The 23,256-nt window shown below is 52.5% G+C and overlaps 1 protein-coding gene across 1 annotated transcript in view; it reads left to right on the top strand.

The window, feature by feature from the left end:
* The window catches only part of dnah9l (dynein, axonemal, heavy polypeptide 9 like), a 1,249,478-nt gene that overhangs the window by 745,768 nt on the left and 480,454 nt on the right, over positions 1 to 23,256 (top strand). Inside the window, exons 48-49 of the mRNA XM_072476205.1 lie at positions 10,278 to 10,439; positions 22,535 to 22,728. Of these exons, the coding sequence (XP_072332306.1) occupies positions 10,278 to 10,439; positions 22,535 to 22,728 (356 nt within the window). The remainder of the gene's footprint in view (positions 1 to 10,277; positions 10,440 to 22,534; positions 22,729 to 23,256) is intronic.

Genomic DNA, 23,256 nt, shown 5'->3' with positions numbered 1-23,256 from the left:
GTCCTGGGCACTGTAGCGTCTGCACCTGGTGGCGACGGGTTTGCAATCCGGGGTGAGGTTCGCAAACAGGGAAGGCGGGTCGACCTTAAGGGTCGCGAGGCCGCAGACAGTAAGGGGGGTATAGGGCCACCGAATTTGAAGGTTAGACTTTGTAGGTTACACTGGAAGTATAAACCCAGGAGTGTAGCCGTGCAGAGGTGGGGAAGGACGTAGAGACGGAAATTTTTGAACTCCCTTCCCTGGACTGTGAGGTTTGCTACACAAAACCCCTTTATCTCCACTGAGTGTGAACCGGAGGCCAGGGAGATTTTTTGATTAACGGTGTGGATGAGGAGAGAACAGCGCCTTACCGTGTCAGGGTGTATGAAGCTCTCCGTGTTCCCAGAGTCGATTAGGCAGGACGTCTCGTGCCCATTAATGAATACAGTCGTTGTGGCAGTTGAGAGTGTTCGAGGCCGGGACTGATCCTGGGTCACCGAGGCTACTCGCAGCAGTTGAGAGTTCTCTTCAGGCAGTGCGTGGTCAGCTGAGCTGTGGTCCTAGGGGTTCATCCAAGATGGCGGCTCCCATTGGTCGCACATGGCTGGGGGTGCACAAAATGGCGGCGCCCATCCCTCTAACGTGGCGTCCGCGGGACAAGATGGTGGCGCCCAGGGTCCGCACATGGCCCTGGAATAGGAAGATGGCGGCGACCGCTGGCCGCACGGGGACCATGGAGAAGTTTGTGGTGGCGGTCCGCATTCGCCGCCGGAGACCGGGGCAACTGCACGGGCCTGGCATACACCCACGAAATGGCCCTTTTTGCCGCATCCGTTGCAGGTGGATGCGCGGGCCGGGCAGCGCTGGCGGGGTGCTTGGCCTGCCCGCAAAAGTATCAGTGGGGCCCCCCGGGGTTGCCAGGCCGCCTTTCAGCGCAGGCTTGTGGGGGGATGGCGGTTGTCTCGGGGTCGGCTGCGGAGGGGTTCCACGCTGCCCAGGGGGCTGCCGCGCGGTCGGGAACGTTAGCGCGGGCGTTCCTGGAGGCCACGTCCAGGGAGCCGCCAAGGGCCCATGCCTCCTTGAGACCCAGAATGTCTTTTTCTAGCAGTCGCTGGCGAATTTGTGAGGATAGCATACCTGCCACGAAAGCTTCCCGGACCAAGAGTTCAGTGTGTTCGCTCGCCGAAACTTGCTGGCAGCTGTAATTTCTCCCCAACACCAGGAGTGCACGGTAGAATTGTTCCAGCGATTCCCCAGGGGTTTGTCGCCTTGTTGCAAGCAGGTGCTGGGCGTAGACCTGGTTTACCGGGAAATATAATGTCCTTTTAGCAGCTCTATTGCTGCATCGAAGTCTTCCGCTTCCTCGATGAGGGTGTAAATCTCCAGGCTCACCCTTGAGTCCAGGACTTGCATTTTCTGCTCACCGGTGGGTGTGTTTTCGGCCGTCCCGAGATACCCTTTAAAGCACGTCAGCCAGTGCTTGAAGATTGCCGTTGAGTTCGCCGCGTGGGGGCTGAGTTGCAGACACTCCGGCTTGATTCGGAGATTCATCCTTTTTAAAAAAAAAAACTAGCTCATTAAATTGATGCACAATCAATGACCACTAAAGCGAGGTTGTAGTCCAACTGAAACCTTTAATAAGCTAGATGTTTCCCCCAGCAGCTCAGGTACAGAATGAAGGCTGCTGGCGCGGCACGGGCTCTTATACCCCGACTAGCAGGGCGGAGCTACCATACATCCTAACCAATAGAAAGCATACAGTTTACACCAATGGTGCTCCAGCCTATCAGGTACCGTAATACCTCTAATACCACACCCTCCTAGCTGCATTGCTCCCCCCATTGCACTCCCGCAAGTCAGCTGACTCCTGCTGACCCCGGCTGTTCCCGTAACAGCCTCCCCAAACAGGCGCCAGAATGTGGCGACTAGGGGCTTTTCACAGTAACTTCATTTGAAGCCTACTTGTGACAATAAGCGATTTTCATTTCACTCCCGCCTCTCCTTCGACTCCTCACATTATGGGCCTTCCCCTCCCCCTCCATTACCCACCAGCAGGCTCTCCGCCTCCCCCTTCCATCCCAAGCGCAGGAAAAAGCCCGCGCTTCCCGGCCCCGGCCCCGCCCCCTCCAGCCTTCAGTGCGGGAAATAGCCCGCGCTTTCCACCTGCCCGGCCCCACCTCCTCTGGCGCAGCTCCTTTTACAGGCCCAGTCCCCTCACCCCCGACTCGGCCTCCCCGTCCCCCACGGGGCCCCATCCCCCCTACCGGCCATCCACCCCACCGGCCATCCACCCCCTACTCCGTTTACTTGCCCCCCTCCAAGAGCCCACCCGACAGACACAACCAAAACAGTGCCCAACCCACCCTAACCGCCCACACCGAACCAAAAAGAAACAAGAACAAAAATAAAGAACCCCCCTCAAAATGTAACACAACAACAACAATCCCCGACCATCCCCACACCCGACCCCCATCTCGACCCTCAGTTTGTGTCCAGCTTCTCGGCCTGAACAAAGGCCTACACCTCCTCCAGGGACTCAAAATAATGGTGCCGGTCCTTGTAGGTGACCCACAGACGCGCCGGCTGCAGCATGCCAAACTTCACCCCCTTCCTGTGCAGCACAGCCTTCGCCCGGTTGTACCCGACCCTCTTCTTTGCCACCTCCGCACTCCAGTCCTGATATATTCGAACCTCCGCTTTCTCCGACCTGCTGCTCTTCTCTTTCTTGGCCCACCTGAGTACGCTCTCCCGATCAGCGAACCGATGAAACCGCACCAGCGCCGCCCGCGGCGGCTCGTTAGCCTTGGGCCTCCTCACCAGCACTCTATGGGCCCCTTCCAGCTCCAGGGGCCCCTGGAAGGACCCCGCCCCCATCAGCGAGTTTAGTATGGTGACCACATAGGCCCCCACGTCCGACCCCTCCAGTCCCTCCGGGAGGCCCAGGATCCGCAGATTCTTCCGCCTCGACCGATTGTCCATCTCCTCGAACCGTTCCTGCCATTTCTTGTGGAGCGCCTCGTGCGCCTCCACCTTTACCGCTGGGCCCAAATCTCGGCCTTGTTATCTGAGATCTTTTGTCGGACCTCGCGGATCGCCACCCCCTGGGCCGTCTGGGTCTCCAGAAGCTTATCAATAGAAGCCTTCATCGGCTCCAGCAGGTCCGCTTTGAGCTCCCTGAAGCAGGGCTGGATAACCTCCTGCTGCTCCTGCATCCACACGGCCTGGTCCCCGCCTGCCGCCATCTTGCTCTTCTTCCCTCGCACTTTCTTTGGCTTCACCACCCCTTTTTTAGTCGCCTCGCTCCTGGTCCAAGCCATACACTGTCGGGGGAACGTTGCAGTCTTATTCCCACACCGGGAAATGTCAAAGAAATGCCGTTGGGCGCCCTGAAAAGAGCCCAAAAGTCCATTCCAAGCGGGAGCTGCCGAACGTGCGACTTAGCTCGGCATAGCCGCAACCGGAAGTCCATTTGTCCTGTTTCTTGTGCACACGACACACCTGGGCAATTTTCCACATTGCCCGGTGGATGTCAGTGTTGTAGCTGTACTGGAACAGCTTGGCTAGGGGTGCGGCAAGTTTTGGAGCACAAGTCTTCAGTACTATTGCCGGAATATTGTCAAGGCCCATAACCTTTGCAGTAGCCAGTACTTTCAGCCGTTTCTTGATGTCACCTGGAGTGAAACCTATTGGCTGAATCAAATCAGGAGTTGAGACAACTCAACAAGGCACAACAGCAGGCAGAAAAGGTATGCAAAGAAATTGCTACCCTGAAAGACTCCTTGAAGAATTAAAGTGTAGCCATGGAAAAATACCAGAGGATAGCAGTCCTTGAACAACATCTGGCTGATTTGGACCAACGACCCTCTTCCCTGTGCATCATAGAAGAAGGAAAGAGGTTTCTGGAACAGCCTTACCAGAGAGTGGACACTCCACATCATAATAGGCAAGCAAGGAGGGGTGTAGGGATTGCAGGAAAGTTCGTCAAAAGGAAAAGAGACAGTAGGTCCAGGAAACCCAGGACTCCTTGGAGCTGTCTAACAGGTATGAAATTTTAGATGCCTATGAAGTTAACAACATGACTAAATCAGGCATAGATGACTCAAGGGAAAACCACAGTACAAAGGTGCCTGCGGCTACTCTGAGAAAAGAGAGGGAGGCTGGTAGACAGATTAGAAAGTTGGTAATAGTGGGTGACTCACTAATTCGAGGGATAGACAGTCTAGTTTGCAGCCGAGATCGTGAGTGCCATATGGTCTATTGCCTGCCGGATGCAAGGGTTTGGGACATAACGGATTGGCTGGACAAACTTCTGGAAAGGGAAGGTGAACAACCAGAGGTTGTCACTCATGCGGGAACCAACAACATAGGGAGGGACAATTTTGAGGTCTTGCAGGACCGGTTTCAGCAGTTAGGGAGTAGGTTGAAATGTAGGACCCCCAAAGCAGTAATCTCAGAAATACTACCTGTGCCACGAGCTTCACCATTTAGGCAAAGGCAAATCAGGGAGGTAAATGGGTGGCTTGAGGTGTCGAAATGAAGAGTTTAAATTTTTGGGTCATTGGATCAGTTTTGGGAAAGGAGAAAGCTGTTTAGAAGAGATGGGCTTCAACTGAGCCGAAATGGAACCAATCTCCTGGCAGAGAAAGTAAATAGTGTAGTGAGGGTGCATTTAATCTTGTAAGGTAAGGGGGTGGGTTGACTAATGGGCCTAGTTTTAGAAGTACCTGTAAGGGGAAAACAGACAAAATGGGGAAAAGGAAATGAGGGAAGCCGGCGGCGGGGCGCGATTCTCGCGTTCCCCCGGGGATTCTGCGACCCGGCGCAGGGTCGGAGAATTCCGGTCAGAGTTTTTAAGGACTTTGTGACTGAGTGTGATCACCAAAATCTAATCAGACTGTTTAGCCAATTTGTGAGATCTGACTTAGTTGTATCTGCCACTTAATTTACAATTTATAGTTTATATATCATCAAAATTTGCCTGTTAATTCATGTTTAACTCAATTAATTCTGGATGTTCATATGTAGAATAGGTAAAATTTTACTTTGTTCACTCCTGTAGAGTAAAAAATTCTGGCCTGGATTCTAGCGATGCGAGAAACGCGAATCATAGAATTTACAGTGCAGAAGGAGGCCATTTGCCCATCGAGTCTGCACCGGCTCTTGGAAAGAGCACCCTACCCAAGCCCACACCTCCACCCTATCCCCGTAACCCCCACCCCACCTTTTTTTTTTTGGAAACTAAGGGCATTTAGCATGGCCAATCCACCTAACCTGCACATCTTTGGACTGTGGGAGGAAACCGGAGCACCCGGAGGAAACCCACGCACACACGGGGAGAACGTGCAGACTCCGCACAGACAGTGACCCAAGCCGGGAATTGAACCTGGGACCCTGGAGCTATGAAGCAACTGTGGTAACCACTGTGCTACCATGCTGTCCAACTCACTCTCTATTCCACCCAGTATATAAAATCGCGATCGGTCGTAGAATCGCACAAATTTGAAAAATCGAGGTTAGTGCCCAGTGCTGATTTCAACGCCATGATGGTCCCTCGCTGGCGGCGGTACCGAAGTTTGCGCCCCATTCCGGCAGGTCCAGGCAAAGCCTTCATTTGTATGGATTTAAAACTCATGAACAGGTCCCCTCTTTTGCGATGCCCCACCCCCCCTTAGGCAGACGTCATGGAGGCACAAATTGGTGCAAGTATTTACAAGTGGGGCTTGGGCGGATTGGCTGTTGACGCGGAATGAGAAAATTAAAAAACTCAGGTTTGCTGGGGGGTGGCTGCCTGGGCTGGGAGGAGTAGCAGGGAATGACTTGGTGCCAAGTCCGTGGACTCAAGGTGTCCCTCTTGGGATCAGGGTGGCTTGGATAAGACAGGCTTGGTGCAGTATGTGTTTTAAAAGCACCCCTTTGGTGTTACTTACAGGCCCCTTCACTCTGTTGACTCCTCACTATGTCCTGTTAATGTTCAGAGAGTCTGGTCATCTGGGAGTTCACTCAGCGGCTCCTCTGGAAACCCTCAGATCCCACTGAATCATCAATGGGATGGGCGTTGCCAGGCTCAATCAGCTTCCCACAAGTGTTGGCACTCCTCGGTGTATTTATCAGAAACGCAGCCCCACTGCCGAGGAATAGCAGAGGTCACCTCAAACAAAGGAAACATGCATTGTGGCCTTTGGCACCCTCCCTGGCTCACTGCTCCTCTCAGGGCAGAGGCCTTGCTCGTGACACTACATGCTAGCCCACCCCTCAGGACCACCAACTGTCTCCAAGCCCTGCCTGTGTACCGTGCCCTTGCTCACATCCTTCCTGTCCCTGGGCAGGTTGTCACAACTTGTGTGTATCACCAAGGACCCACATCACACTGCAGCTACCTTCCCAGCAGATGCACACTTCCCTCGCTCACCCCCGTCTCTCAGACCTGCCCACACACAAGCCTCTGAGCATGGAGGCAATTGGTGGCACATGGTTATCTTCTCTACCGGACAACCAGGTGCCACCTTTCTGGCGGAATAACACATGGCCCACCCAGTGAGGAAATCTACAGTAGACCCACTGGGGGAAACAGGACAAGGGCCGATCGCTAACACGGACTGCAGCAGCCACCTGTATCCCTATTGACAGGGACATGTGGTGAGGTTAGAGGCTGACCACATCATCGGTCTGGTGCCACTCCGGAAAGGGGTGTAGTGTGGACGACAACATGTCGAGGGGGCCGAATGGGGGTGTTTGCGGGGGGTGGGGGGGGGGGGGGGTGGGGGGGAGCGTTACGGATGCATGGCAGCTGGAGGAGCAAGGCCAGCACAGGGAAGTTCCTGCACAAGAGGGGACTGCCCCAGAAGAGATGGGGCCAGCCGGTGATGCTCGAGTGCCAGCCATTTAACAGGTCAAGGAGGAGGTGTGAAGGAGGAACCGCATCAGGGCCCGTATATACCGTCAGCACCTATCTTTCGAGGAGCTGCTGGGCATCCTGTGCCGCCGAAGAGTCCAGGCTAACCACTGGACTGTACGGCACCTGTGCCAGGTTGTGGTGCACCTGGTACCTAGGGGTTTGAAGGAGAACACCCACTCCCTGTACCTGTCAAGGTGACAGTCACCCTGAACTTTTATGCCTCTGGGTCTTTCCAGAGGTCGAGCGGGGCCCTGTGTGGGATATCGCATACAGATCCGCATACAGGTGCATCCACGATGTGACAGATGACCTATGTGCATGGGCAGTGGACTATATAGCCTTCAGTCTGGGCCAGGCCCACTGGAAGCCCGAGCAGCAGGATTCGCCACCATTGCTGGGATGCCCCACGTTCAGGGGTGATCAATGGCATGCATGCCTCCTACAAGCACCGATTCATCGGGGGGGGGGGTGCCCTTCACCAATAGGAAAGGGTTCCACTCACTGATTGTACAGTTGATATGTGACCACCAGCTGCAAGAACGTCTATGCCTAATACCAGGCTTCATGCAAACGCATACACCCTGGCGCACTCTTGAGGTTCCCGGCACCTTTGAGGTGCTATCTTGGTTGAGGGATTGGGTTTTGGGCAACAAGGGTTACCCGTTGAGGTCATGGCTAATGACACCTGTCTGGTGCCCCCAGACCGACGCAGAGACCCGCTATAACGATGCGTATGCAGCAACCAGGAGCATCATTGAGCAGTGCATCCGCATGCTCCAAATGTGCTTCCAATTCCTGGACCACTCTGACGGGGATCTCTAATACAGCTCCAAGAGGGTCTCGAGAATTTTACTAATCTGCTGCGTCCTGCACCAACATCATGCTTTCCAGGGGTCGAGCGGGGGCCTGTGTGGGATAGCCTTCAGCCTGGACCTGGCCCACCGGAGGCCCGGGCAGCAGGATTCGACATCATCCTGGTATGCCCTAGCAGAGGGGCATCAGGCTAGAAGCGGAAGAAGAACGGCAGGCCTCATCTGACGAGAATGATGAGGAGGGTGTCCGGGAAGAGCCGGGCATGGAGCCCGGGCTGGCAGGGCAGTCCACCCAACATGTGCTCCAGGGCTACATGCACAGGAGACAACCTCAATGCCTCCTGATTTGCCAACTGAGACCTGTCCACTGGCAGCTCTGTTGCTCTGTCCTACCTCTCTATTCCACACCCCCTGCACCCTTCCAAATAGAACCCCTTTCCCCATAGCCACTCACATCTTCCCTGTCCCTCCTCCCTTCACTCCCCCTTCCCTGTCCCTCTTCCCTTCACTCCACCTTCCCTATCTTTCGTCCCTTCACTCCATCTCACCTGTTCCTCTCCCTACACTTCTTCTCACTGGCACAGCTCCACCCCTTCCCTCTCCGAAGGGTCCTACCAGCATCACCACAGAGTGTTGGCCCTGGGTTGGCAGTATTGGTAGATTTTGTGCACATGATAGAGGATGATGACAACTCGCTGTGAGATGAGCTCCAGTGCTCCTCATTGTTTGACAAAGTCTGACTCCTGCCTTTCGGATCATTCCACTGTATGCCCGGGTGACCCCTGCATGTGTGTTGGCCAATCCATCTCACAGGTCCATATATCCTTTGGGGCGGGAGGGTCCGGGAGATGTGCATAGTTTGGGCTTACTCACTGGGTAAGTTGTCATACAAGGCAGGCTCACACTTCTGGTCCCATGCCCTGTCACCTCCAGCTGAGGGTGACACCAAGTGGGACATTCATGTGCCATAGGGCCCTGCCCCACCCCATCCTCCAGATCCTCCCCCCACCCAGCACACCCTCTATCCCAGACCCAGCTCATCCCTTACACCCATCAGACAGAGGTTAGAAGCAGGTCAGAATGTTGGTGCAAAAGTATTAACTGGTGACTATATACATTGTTGTGTCCTGACCTGTTACTCTCACCTATGTGCTACACTTGTGCCAACTTAAGTGTTCTCTAACTTTCTCATTTTACGTTGTCTACTGCTCCTTCTCGGTGTTATCCTAACACATAAGAAGTGGAGGCAGCCTGCTGCATGTCTCGCTTACTGACCTATGATGACTTTGGTGGCCGTCATCTGGAGGGCCTGGGCCTGGATGTGCCCAGTAGACTTTTGGGTACCACAGGTGATGACGTGCCACCCTGTTCTGCCCGCTGCCCATCAGATGTGCTAGTGTAAGGTGGGGGGGGGGGGGGGATTTTGAAGTATTGAGGTGTTCCAGCACCTCCCCTGCAGGAGGCAGTAATGTGAGCCCCCTCGCCTCCTCCTCCCTCGGGGTGCTCGATGGCTCCCAGGCTACTCCATGGGTGAGGCTGGAGAGCTCCGGAGGCTCCACCGTCACCTCATACTGCCAGTCCTGCCAACATTGAGACTGGGACATCCCTCAGCGAGCGAGACATGTACCTCATTGCCTCAGTCATGTCCCTCTGGCACTGTGCAATGCCCTTTTGAGACGGTGCCATGTCCCTCTGTGCCTGTGACATGTCCCTCTGTGACAGACCAAGGTCAGTCAGCACCCAACCAATGCTCTTGATGCCATCAGCCATGGCCCTTTATGACTGGGCCAAGCTCTGGCATGCCACAGAAATGTCCATGTGGGCCTGGTACATGTCTGCCCTGTCCCTCAGCCATCGACCGCACAGTGTACCCCAAGCCTTGGATGTCTTGACTGATGGCTCTGACTTCTTGCCTCAAGCCTTTCACTGTGGACACCACCCGTTCAGTGTTGGCCTGGGAAGCATGCATTGTTGGCAACATCTGCATCTGCAGGTGCTGTAAAGTTGCTGACTACCATTCTTGTAATTCCTGGCTCTGTGTCTGTATCTCTACCAGTGATAGCATCATATTTTCCAGAAGCACAGCACCTGTCCAGAATATAGCTGTTTCCTGGGATCAGGCAGCCCTCCGACTGCCCGCTCCCTCCGAAGCCTCTGTCTCCACCTGATAGGCTGCAGCATTTGTGAAGAGCGCACCAGAAGGTGACACAAGAGCCTCTTCACTAAAATGCCACACTGAGGTGATAGCAACTGCAATGGTGGAGGGTGGAGGTGACAATGGTGATGAGAAGTCGGTGTCTTCCCCGGACTGGTGCCTCAGGCTTTGCTGGGGATGTGGTTGATGGACAGCGACCCCGGACGGCTCGGCCTCGTCTTTTGCTGATCATGCAAGACATAACACTAGAGACATGGTGGGATGCCAGCATGCCAATCTCCGTTTCAGTCATTGCCCACGGAATATAAAGCGACTTACTTTGAGCAGCACTATAGGTGGTATGCTTGTGTACATATTTATTTTTCTCAAAACATAATATAAGGAAATCATCTTTATACTTCGAATACTTAACAACATTTTGTTGTTTTGTTTCTAGGGTATACTTTTTGTAACTCCAGATTGTGTAAGGCTGCCTTCAGAATTGATTCATTTGTGGCTTCATGAATCAACCAGAGTTTACGCAGACAAACTAATGGAAGAAAAAGATATTGAACACTTTTACAAAATCCTCATTGATACGGCAAAGAGATACTTTGAGGTATGATCCGAAGCTGTGGTATTATACGATAGATTTTTCTGATTGCTTCACAAGCTTTCTCCAAAGTGCAGGAAAGTATCTATGACAACCATCAACTTCAAAGTAAAAGCAGAGGTTCCCATGACATTTACATGGCTGGTTTTATTAATAAATAAATCATTACCAATGATAAAACACAACCCCATTTTGCAGTGCACTTTCAATTCATAGGCTACAGTGTCTGCAAAACAGGCAATCTGAGAGTTCCCGGTGCTTGGTGGCAAGGGACACAGAAGATCATATAGTCAACCATGTCAATAGGTGTAGACAGGTCGAGAAGGAATAGGAGGGGTTAGTTTACCTTTGTCAAAGTCAAACAGGATGTAAATTGTGGCTTTGATAGGTGTTGCAGCGAAGGGTACAACTATTCGACCTTAGTGTACTTCACTCATCTACTCATGCGCCAGACGAAGACTCAGAGTAAAGGATCCAGTTTATTCAAGCGATAGTGAGGGCCTCTGGCCTTCTGTGGCCATCTAAAATGGCCATCTGCAAAGAATGATGGGAAATGTGGTCAGGCCTGGGACACAGACAAGCTGCAGCTTATATATTTGCAAACAACAGCTCAAACTTGCACAGGAATTCATACCTGCTGAAGGCAACTCAAAGGTCTTCCGAGGACTACGTGCCCTGGACATTAATGACCATGGTTGACCTAGCCCCGCCCAGCCATCAAGGTACCAACCCTTGGACTTCCGGTTGCGGCGAGGACTTCCGGTAGCGGCGATGCGGAGCTAAGCCGCGCGTTTCGGCATCTCCCGCGACTACGGACTTTCGGACTCTCCAGAGGAGCCCCAATGGAGCCGTTTTGATTTAATCCTGTGTGGGAAGGTGCAGTGAGGTCCCCCCTCACAATATATGGCAGAGATCAGCGGTGGAGCGACGAGGAAAGAGGCTCTGGAGCAGAGACCAAAACGAGGGGGAAAAAACAAGATGGCGGAGAGCGAGCAGCGTGGGGGCCAGACCAGCAGGAGTTCCGCAAGTGATGTGTGGAGGAGCTGAAAAAGGAGGTGCTGCCGCCGATGCTGTTGGCGATCGAGGGGCTGAAGGAGACCCAGGCGGTGGAGCTTCGTGTGGTGAACGAGAAAGTGAATACCAACGAGGAGGAGATCCTGGGCCTGGCGGTAAAAATGGAGGCGCATGAGGCGGTGCACAGGAGGTGGGCTTAGAGATATGAGGTCCTGGAGAACAGGTAGAGAAGGAACAACCTCCGGATTCTGGGTCTTCCCGAAAGAGTGGAGGGAGCTGATGCTGGGGCGTACGTGAGTACGATGCTCCATTCGCTGATGGGTGCGGAGGCCTCTCCGACCCCCCTGAAGCTGGAAGGAGCTCATCGGGTCCTGGCGAGGAGACCCAAGGCAGATGAGCTGCCAAGGGCGATAGTGGCAAGGTCCCACCGCTTCGTGGACAAAGAACGTGTGCTGAGATGGGCCAAGAAGCTGCGGAGCAGTCGATGGGAGAACGCGGTGATCCGAGTATACCAGGATTGGAGTGCGGAGGTGGCAAAGAGGAGAGCTGGCTTCAATCGGGCCAAGGCAGTGCTGCATAGAAAAAGAGTCAGATTCGGCATGCTGCAGCCGGCGTGACTGTGGGTTACTTATCAGGACCGACACCATTATTTTGAAACGCCAGAAGAGGCTTGGACCTTTATTCAGATGGAAAAACTGGACTCGAACTGAGGAGATGTGGTTGTACAGTGGGTTGTAAATATGGGTAAAGAATATTGCATGGGTGGGATGATGGATGGGGATGTGGGTAGAGTCCTGGTTAAAATTCCTAAAATGTCCTTTTTTCTTTTCTGCAGACAAGATGATGATGATGGGGAATGTGGGCGTCGGTGCTGGAGGGAGGTGAGACTCGGGGATGAGGGAACTGGGATAATGGCCGCAATAGGAGCCGCGCCATAGGAGGCAGAGCTGGCTCAGGAAAGCACGGGCTTTTTCCCGCGCCAAAAAGGAGGGGGGGGGGGGGGATGGAGGAAGGTAAGGAGGAGGAGAGACTCCCACACGGGGAGATCAACGGGAAGGCGGGGAAGCCGGGGTCAGCAGAAGTTGGCATTGCGCTGGTCAAGGAGACACAGCCTGAGTGAGTGAGACACAGACAGAGTGAGAATTTGGTGCAGTGAGGTAACCAGGAAAGGTAAGTGGTTAATCTAATTGTGCTGTTTTTCAGTTAAAAGTGCAGTGTAGATTAGTGTCTAATTGGCTGAAGCTGCCCCCACCCTAATTGCTGAGAGGCAGTTATCTGGCAGTCACCTGAGGCCTGTTAAGGGGCACAAAGATACACATTGTATTCTTCTCTTTGAAGTTTTAGTGAGAGTCATCCTAAAGTCTGTATAAAAGACAGACAGAAAGCGCACTTAGTAAGCATTGCCCTGGTCAAGGAGACACAGCCTGAGTGAGTGAGACACAGACAGAGGGAGAATTTGGTAATTTGGTGCAGTGAGGTAACCAGGAAAGGTAAGTTGTTAATCTAATTGTGCTGTTTTTCAGTTAAAAGTGCAGTGTAGATTAGTGTCAAATTGGCTGAAGCTGCCCCCACCCTAATTGCTGAGAGGCAGTTATCTGGTAGTCACCTGAGGCCTGTTAAGGGGCACAAAGGTACACATTGTATTCTTCTCTTTGAAGTTTTAGTGTGAGTCATCCTAAAGTCTGTATAAAAGACAGGCAGAAAGCGCACTTAGTAAGCACTGCACTGGTCAAGGAGACACAGCCTGAGTGAGTGAGACACAGACAGAGTGAGAAATTGGTAATTTGGTGCAGTGAGGTAACCACTAACGGTAAGTGGTTAATCTAATTGTGCTGTTTTTCAGTTAAACGTGCAGTGTAGATTAGCGTCTGATTGGCTGAAGCTGCCCCCACCCTAATTGCTGAGAGGCAGTTATCTGGCAGTCACCTGAGGCCTGTTAAGGGGCACAAAGGTACACATTGTATTCTTCTCTTTGAAGTTTTAGTGTGAGTCATCTTAAAGTCTGTATAAAAGACAGACAGAAAGCGCACTTAGTAAGCATTGCGCTGGTCAAGGAGACACAGCCTGAGTGAGTGAGACACAGACAGAGTGAGAATTTGGTAATTTGGTGCAGTGAGGTAATTCGGTGAAGAGTGGGAGAAGGTGCTTTTTCCCGACTGTTTTGTTCTCTCTCTTTCTTCGGGCCTAATTCTGGGAGCCGTTCGGAGGAGGAGGAGCAGTCTCTGTGAGTATAAAAACCTAACGGTAACTTCCTGTTTTCCGTTTTTCCCCCCAAAAGTGAAGTCAGAGGGAAGCTGTGATCTGATTGGTATATAGCAAATCTGCCCCAAATTTTTTAAAAAACACAGCTAAACTCGTAAACTTAAATTAAACTAATTAATTAATTAGTGATGGCTGGTCAGGTGATGTGCTTGAGTTGCTTGATGTGGGAACTGGCAGATCCCATTGCTAGCTGCAGCGACCACATCTGCAGTAAGTGTTGGCTGCTCGAAGATCTCCGGCTCAGAGTTGATGAGCTGGTGTCTGAGCTTCAAACACTGAGGCACATCCGGGAGGGGGAGACTTACCTGGACACTGTGTTTCAGGAGGCAGTCACACCTGTCAGAGTAAGTAGTTTAAATCCTGCCAGTGGCCAGGGACAGCAGGGTGTGACTGCAAGTCAGGCAGGTAAAGGGAACCAGCAGTCAGGAACTCAGGAGCCTCAGCCCTTGACCCTGTCCAACAGGTATGAGGCACTTGCTCCCTGTGTGGATGGCGAACAGGGCTGCAGGAAGGATGAGTCAGCTGACCAAGGCACCATGGTTCAGCAGGCCATTCAAGGGGAGGGAGTAAATAGGCAAGTTGTAGTTGTAGGGGATTCTATTATCAGGGGGATAGATAGTATCCTTTGTGAGCATGATAAAGAGTCCCGCATGGTATGTTGCCTGCCCGGTGCTAGGGTGCGGGACATCTCTGACCGGCTTGAAAGGATACTGGAGAGGGAGGGGGAAGATCCAGTTGTTGTGGTCCATGTCGGTACCAACAACATAGGCAAGTCTAGAAAAGAGGACCTGTTTAAAGATTATAAAGAGCTAGGATTCAAATTAAAAACAGGTCCTCAAGGGTCATAATCTCTGGATTACTGCCCGAGCCACGTGCAAATTAGCATAGGGAGGCAAGAATAAGGGAAGGTAACACGTGGCTGAAAGAGTGGTGTGGGAAAGAGGGGTTCCTTTTCATGGGACACTGGCATCAGTTTTGGGACAGGGTGGACCTATACCGTTGGGATGGTCTCCACCTGACCCGAGCTGGGACCAGTGAAAAGAGTAAATAGGGTGGTCAATAGGACTTTAAACTAGAGATTGCGGGGGTAGGGAAAGTCAGGGAACCAAGAGGTGAAGTAATCAGTGGGAAGCGTAGCTGCAGAGGAATACAAAAAAGCATGAAAAGACAGAACTCAGGAGAGGTTACGATAGTCCCCATCCCACAAAATATGACACAGTGTATGGAAAGGCTCAGTAAACCAAGGTCCACCGCACTAAGAAAACAAAAAGGGACGGTCAATAGAGAATTAAAGGTGCTATATTTAAATGCACGCAGTGTACGGAACAAGGTAAATGAGCTTGTGGCCCAGATTGTGACTGGCAGGTATGATGTGGTAGGCATCACAGAGACGTGGTTGCAGGGGGTTCAGGACTGGCATTTAAACATCCAGGGATTCACAACCTATCGAAAAGACAGAGAGGTGGGCAGAGGGGGCGGGGTTGCCTTGTTAATTAGGAATGAAATTAAATCAATAGCACTAAACGACATAGGGTCAGATGATGTGGAGTCTGTGTGGGTAGAGTTGAGGAACCACAAAGGCAAAAAAACCATAATGGGAGTTATGTACAGGCCTCCTAACAGTGGTCAGGACCAGGGGCACAAAATGCACCACAAAATAGAAAGTGCATGTCAGAAAGGCAAGGTCACAGTGATCATGGGGGACTTCAATATGCAGGTGGACTGAGTAAATAATGCTGCCAGTGGACCCAAGGAAAGGGAATTCATTGAATGTTTACAGGAGGGCTTTTTGGAACAGCTTGTGATGGAGCCCATTCTGGACTTAGTGTTATGTAATGAGCCAGACTTAATTAAAGATCTTAAAGTAAGGGAACACTTAGGAGGCAGTGATCATAATATGGTAGAATTCAATCTCCAATTTGAAAGAAAGAAGGTAGAATCAGATGTAAAGGTGTTACAGTTAAATAAAGGTAATTATAGGGGCATGAGGGAGGAACTGACGAAAATCGACTGGGAGCTTTCGATACTTGGGGATTCAGGTAGCTAGGAGCTGGGGGGCACTGCACAAACTTAATTTGTCGCAGTTGGTGGAACAGATGGAGGAGGATTTTAAAAGGTGGGACATGCTGCCACTCTCGCTGGCGGGTAGGGTACAGACGGTTAAAATGGTGGTCCTCCCGAGATTTCTTTTTGTATTCCAATGCCGCCCAATTGTGATCACTAAGGCCTTTTTAAAGAGGGTAAGCAGGAGCATTACGGGATTTGTGTGGGCAAGCAAGACCCCGAGGGTAAGGAGGGGGTTCTTGGAGCGTAGCAGAGACAGAGGAGGGTTGGCGTTGCCGAATTTGGAGGGTTACTATTGGGCAGCCAACGTGGCAATGATCCGTAAGCGGGTGATGGAGGGAGAGGGGGCGGCATGGAAGAGCTTGGAGATGGTGTCCTGCAAAGGAACAAGCCTGGGTGCGCTGGTGACGGCACCGCTGCTGCTCTCGCCGACAAGGTATACCACGAGCCCGGTGGTGGCGGCACGCTAAGGATCTGGGGGCAGTGGAGACGGCATAGGGGTGCGACGGGAGTCTCGGTGTGGTCCCCGATTAGAGACAACCATCGGTTTGTCCCAGGAAGGATGGACGGGGGATTTCAGAGCTGGCATCGGGTAGGGATTAGACGAATGGGGAATGTTCATTGGCAGGACGTTTGTGAGCTTAGGGGCGCTGGAGGAGAAGTTTGGGCTACCCCCGGGAAACGCCTTCAGTACATGCAAGTGAGAGCGTTTGCGAGGCGGCAGGTGAGGGAATTTCCGCTACTCCTGGCACAGGGGATTCAAGATAGGGTGATTTCGGGCGTATGGGTCGGGGAGGGCAAGGTGTCGGCGATATACCAGGAGATGAAAGAAGAGGGGGAGGCTTTGGTAGAGAAGCTGAAGGGTAAATGGGAGGAGGAGTTGGGGGAGGAGATTGAGGAGGGACTATGGGCTGATGCTCTAAGTAGGGTTAATTCTTCATTCTTCTTCCTCGTGTGCCAGGCTTAGCCTGATACAATTTAAGGTGGTTCATAGAGCGCATATGACGGGGGCGAGGCTGAGCAGGTTCTTTGGGGTGGAGGACAGATGCGGGAGGTGCTCAGGAAGTCCGGCGAACCATGTCCATATGTTTTGGTCATGTCCGGCACTGGGGGCGTTCTGGAGGGGAGTTGCGGGAACAGTATCTAAGGTGGTGAAGTCCGGGTCAAGCCAAGCTGGGGGCTAGCACTATTTGCAGTAGTGGACGAGCCGGGAGTGCAGGAGGCGAAAGAGGCCGGTATTCTGGCCTTTGCGTCCCTAGTAGCCCGGCAAAGGATCTTGCTAATGTGGAAGGAGGTGAAGCCCCCCAGCGTGGAGGCCTGGATAAATGACATGGCAGCGTTTATCAAGTTGGAAAGGATAAAGTTTGCCTTGAGAGGGTCTGCGCAGGGGTTCTACAGGCGGTGGCAACCGTTCCTAGACCATCTTGCGGAGCGTTAGAGGAAGGTCGGACAGCAGCAAAAGCAACCCGGCGGGGGGGGGGGCGAGGGGGGGGGGGGGGCGGGGGGGGGCGGGGGGGGGGGGGGGAGGGGGAGGGGGAGGGGGGGGGCGGGGGGGGGGGAGGGGGAGGGGGAGGGGGGGGCGGGGGGGGGAGGGGGAGGGGGGGGGGGGAGGGGGAGGGGGAGGGGGGGGGCGGGGGGGGGGAGGGGGAGGGGGAGGGGGAGGGCGGGGGGAGGGGGGGGGGCGAGGCGGGGGGGAGGGGGGTGCGGGGGGAGGGGGGGGGGAGGGGGAGGGGACCGCCCAAAAGGGCAAGAAAGATCCGAGGATAAAAAGAACTGCGCAATCAGCATTCACTCTTTCGGACCGGCTCTGCACTTGACCACCGACCGCAGCATAGCTCCTGACATAGCCAAGTTCAAGGACCCCTCGACGTCTACCAAAAGACGACCATCGAACACGGACAACACACTCGACGTCCACCCCCCACACGTGAGGAAACAGATCTACCCTGCACCAAGCTGGTCATTTGGAACGTCAAGGTCATTTAAATTGATAGTCGTAGTCTTGGTGTGCATGAACGCATGATTTCTTAAGTATATAACTAACCTTGTGTCCAATAAATAAACTGTGATTGAACTGAACACCTGTGTGATCATTTGTCCAATACACGGAGTACACACACACACACACTGTGGTTATAAACTTAAAAGAGCAACACTTCCAAGTGGGACAGCAGAGAAGCCCAGATTTAATGATAGTGCAGACAGTTATACTTCAAGATTCATTTACAAGAAATTAGCATATACCAATCATTTGTAACTAGTTATCTATGTCCAATCAGGAATATCTAAGGAGGAGCTGTGGATCACCTCTGCCCACCGTTTTAATGGCTCCTGTATGCCATCCATCTATCCTCCCTGCTATTATCAACAGACAGATTCTAGCCACAGCAAATGGTACAGTGTCCCACATTGAACAACAAACCTTGAGACCAGACACCTGCAAATTCCACTCCCAGAAACTGGCCTCTTCAGATTATGGGATGGATTCTCCGATTTTGAGATGAAGTGCTGACGTCGGCGTGGGAGCAGTGGTGTTTTACGACAGGAAAAACTGCACAATAGCTGCACCGAATCAGCAGCTCTAAATGGACTAGCACCATCGCCACGTGGAATGCAACTGGTTCCATGCAAAACGTCACCATATTCGGCGGGTCCGTGATTGGCGCACATGAGGCTCACATGCCGCAGCCGCACTTAAACGATGCATCCCCCACACACACCATCCCAGTCAACAAGATGGCTGTAAGGAGAGCAGTTCCACGGTTCTGGGACGCTGAGCTGGACACCATCCTGGACGCCGTTGAGGAGAGAAGGATGACCCTGGACTCCGGCCTGGGAGGAAGGCCGCCAGTCCCCGCTGTTCGCCGTGCCTGGGCACGGGTGGCAGAGGTGGACAGCGCCATGGGCAACGTCGTCCAGACTGGCATGCAGTGCCGGAAGAAATTGCACGACCACCTCAGGGCAGCCAGGGTGAGTAGGCAGCGCTGTATCCCTGGCACTAACCCGGCCCCTACCCCAGCCTTGGGACAGCCGAACCCTCACCCTGGCCCACATGCCAGCACACATGCCAGTCGCAATGGCTGGGTGCCCTGGCCACTGATGCCATCATCTACCCAATCCCTGGACTGCATGCGTCGGAACGTCTAACAGTGTATTTGTATTTGCCCCCCCCCCCCCACACAAGGCTGCACACAACCGCCAGGAGCGGGAGAAGACCAGAGGGGGACCACCAAACCTGCAGCCCCTCACCATGCTCGAGCAGGACGTGGACGGCGGCCCTTGGAAAGGGAGATAACCGAGGTGGAGGTCAGCGATGGGCGAGCAAGTGTGTGCCCATGACATGTGTGTGGACCCGCCCCCCACCAACCCACCTCACCCCGTATCCCTCACCCCCCCAACCTGCACCACCTCAGCCCCCTCACCCCCACCCCTCACCCCCTCTACCCCTCTACCTCACTCATCCCTCACCCCCCCCCAACAATCCTCACCCCTTCAACCTCCCCCCGCCCTCCCCACGCCTGGTCCCTAACCATACATGTCGTCTTGTGTCGTACAGGACCTGCCGGAGATGAGGCCAGCCCATCCGGGGCCCCCCGCCCCCAGCCAGTGCCAGAGCCGGAGCATAACGAGGAGAGAAGCCTGAACACCAGCCCTCTGCCCGAGACTCAGGAGTTCGGGTCGGAGGAGGACACCGACTTTCCATCCCTCCTGCCTCCAATACCCTCCAGCATTCCAGAGACTATCACCTTAGTTGGGCACATTAATAAAGAAACTCCTGGGATGCTATTTGGTGCGCATCACACCGCATCCAGTACAGCAGGTGGAGGTAGGAGTCAGAGGGCAGCCCGGCCTCAGGAACCAGCTGTCGTCCAGGCGGGTCCCGGGCTCCTGGAACATTCAGTCCCAGCCACAGTGCAGGTGCAGTCAGAGACCCAGGGACTACAAGAAGGGATGACGGCATCCAGCACCTGCAGGTGCAGGTGGAGGAGTCCATCAGTGTGCAGGAGCAAGGGGTTGTGCTGGTCATGCGTGCCACCCAGGCCAACACCGCGTGAGTGGCATCCGGCAGTGGAGGCATTGGGAGCGACGGTTTCGGCTGTGGGTCAGTGTCCATGGCTTGGATCATTCTGTGCAGACAGGGACCGAGGCCCAGGACACGGCTGCCCTCACACAGGCAGCCATGTGCCAGAGTCACCTGGACATCGCAACAACGCTCCTCAGCATTGCCCAGTCACAGCAGGCCATGCCTGACAACGTTGGCGGCATTGCCCAGGTGCTGGTCAGTGTTGCGCAGATACAGAGGGAGGTGGTCCAGTCGCAGAGGGAGGTGGCCCCGTCACTGGCTGATGATACACAGGCCTCAGGGTGGTGATTTAGTCACAGCGTGATGCAGCGCAGTCCCAGATGGAGATGGTCCACTCTCTGTGCTCCATGGCCGCGAACATGCAGACCCTGTTCGAGACCAGAGCGGGCCTCCAGGACTGGAAGTGCCAGGTGGCGGGGGGCCTCAGCTCGCATCCCCAACCCATGGAGTGGCCCGGGGGCCATCCTGTACGCTGAAGGAGGAGGAGGTGATGGGGCCCATCCCGGTGACTCCCGCAAGGCAGGTGCCAGAACACCGCAGCACCTCGGACTCCCCCCCCCCCTCACCCCCTGTCCCTGGCGCATCTCCTGGGCAGTGGGCAGAACAGGGTGGCAACCATGCCACCCACGACGCCCGAGCAGCGGCCGGGCCCTTCCAGGAGACGTGCGCCAGCGGGGACCCTTGTGTTATGGGTGAGGCATTTTCAGAACCCCAAAATGTACCATGGAGTTCAACCAACCCTCACCCTTTTATGGATTTGTTGCTTTTCTGAGCACACGGCTTTTTCCCTGGGTGTGGGATTACAATTATGGACACGTGGGTTGTTAAACACAAAACACTGTTTATTCCATGAACTCAACTTAACATCTTAAATAAACATTGGATCTCTTAACACCCCTTACTTCAAAGATAACTCAGAAAATATTGCAACAGTAAATATCTCCTTAAAATGTTCCTTCAAACTTCCAAGAGACTTAACACTTTTAAACAGTATCACATCAGGTTAAAGGATATATATAGTTTCTGTAGAATGGCAGAGATATATTAGCTTGGTTGATTTCAGCTCCAGCACCTTGCTTTTCTTCATGCAGCTCTCTGGAAACCCACAGACTCACCCAAACTGCTTTCTCAAACCTGGCTTTCTACTTTTTAATCAGCTCACAGCAAAACAGCCAGGCACTTTTAAACTGCTCTCAGCAAAACCAGCCAGGTTCTTTTTTTAGCTGCTCTCAGCAAAATCAGCCAGGTTCTTTTCAAAACTGAAACTAAAAACCTGCAAAACACCGACTGCAAAATGGGTGAACTGAGCTGAGCCCCACCCACTCTCTAACATCACTGTTTTCTTAAAGGTACATTGCTTAAACATCCATGTCTTAAAAGTAGTCTCACATGACACTTGTCGCAGGGCAAGAGTCACAGCAGGCTGCCTCCACCCCTGCTGTACCATCTGGGGAACCACCGAGGCATAGTGTTAGGGCCTGTAAGGCCAGGAAGTTAGACACTAGTTAAGTTGGCACGGGTGCAGGGCACAGTTGAGTTATAGAGGCGAGGGAACAGACTGTATATATTTCTCCACAATAAACACCTGTTAACATCGTTGAAACCTGCCTCGGTGCTCTGTCTGCTGTGTGTGGGGGTGAGCTGGTCAGTGCTGGCCGGGGAGAGTGGGGGACCAATGCAGGTCCACGCGGGCGGTTTGGTGGTGTGGGAGGTGAGTGGGTGTGTGTATATTTAAAAATATTACTGAGGAATGAACAAAAAAAACATATGAAGATGTTGACTGAGAGCTGATATGCACTCCTGATGATGCACTGAATAAAGGCCACCAGCAACATGGTGAGAGAGAATAGTCTGATCTATATAAATTCATGATAAATGCTATGTGAAATCAACTAGCATTATCATGAAATTGAGATTAATTTATAATTTAATAAATTTTGAAGCTATACCTGCATAGCTAAGGTATTTTGTCCTTAGAGGTTTTTTGTTTTAGTTATGCTATTCAGAAGTGTATCTTCCACTATCCGTAGAACTGAATTTTACGGGCCTATTGGAGATTGTCGGTATGGCAGGAGTATTTGCAATGTGGAGGGGGAAACTGTCAGGAAGGAAGCCTGACGTTTTCATGCTGCCATGACATATTGCAAGCAGTGGAATCGTTGGCAGCTCAGCTGCCTGCTGGGCGGCCACTTTAACCTGGTCTTGGCTTCACTTTAAGGATTTCCTGCCATTGGCAGCCATTGAAAGGGTGTTCTTTCCATTGCAGCCTCAGCAATGGTCACTACTAGTGATGATGCTGCTGAGCTACCATTCTTCTGGTTGGGCCAGCAGCTCTTGGGGGAAGACCACCATCCTCAGTTACATTGTGGCCCCAGCAGTAGCCTGTTAATTGGCAGCCACTGGCAATATACTACCCAGGATCCTGCCACCCATGGAAGTGGGGTCACCTCTGACCTTCAGTCCTGATGACTGGACTTCTATAGGGAAGTGCAAAATAACAGCCATAATCTTTACTTTCAATGAAGAAAATTAAATCGAAATGTTAATAAATCATTATTTCATCCATTTGCTGGGCATATGCCTAATTTGATTAAATGTAATCAGAATGCAAAGCTACTGTTTGAACACAATAATCTTATGTGAATGCTACTAATTTATGTTATTATTCTGCCTTTAGGTTACTGATGAACGTATTTTTACCAAAAAGCCATTGATTTACTGCCACTTTGCTCAAGGTGTTGGAGAGCCTCGATATTTGCCTGTAACAAATTGGAAAAAGCTACATAGAATTCTTACGGATGCCCTAGAACATTACAATGAAATTCATGCAGTGATGAACCTTGTCCTATTCAAAGAAGCCATGCAGCATATGTAAGTATGATGAACTACAGGAAGAATTCTTACCATTTTTATCATTAGCATCTTACATCATTCTTTCATTTCTCCCCTCATATCCTCTTGGACTCATCTTTAGCCAATTGACTCTATTCCCACTAAGAAAGCTTTTGAAAAAAATATTTTTATTGAAGATGTTCTATTTATAATAGACTTGTAACAAACTAACAACCCAAATTACAGATGTTACATAATAGAATATAGCCAAAACCCAACCAACCATATAAATCCCATCCAAAAGAAAAAAGAAAAAAACCCTCTTCCCCTAAAAAAAACTAAACTAAACCCCCCCCCCCCCCCCCCCCCCCCCCAAACTCCCCCTAACAAGTAACTCCTTAAAGAAGGTGATGAATGGCTGGCATTTTGGATAGCATCCCTCGACTGACCCCCTGACTATGTACTTGACTCTTTCCAGATATAGAAATTCCACAAGGTCACCCAACCACACAGAGGCGCTGGGCAGGATAGAGGACCTCCGCCCCAGCAGAACTCGCCTCTGGGCTA

This window comes from Scyliorhinus torazame, chromosome 2 (assembly GCF_047496885.1).
Source record: "Scyliorhinus torazame isolate Kashiwa2021f chromosome 2, sScyTor2.1, whole genome shotgun sequence".
NCBI classification, from domain to species: domain Eukaryota; kingdom Metazoa; phylum Chordata; class Chondrichthyes; order Carcharhiniformes; family Scyliorhinidae; genus Scyliorhinus; species Scyliorhinus torazame.
Note: the sequence above shows the minus strand (reverse complement) of the source record. Positions and strands in the feature narration are given on the sequence as shown.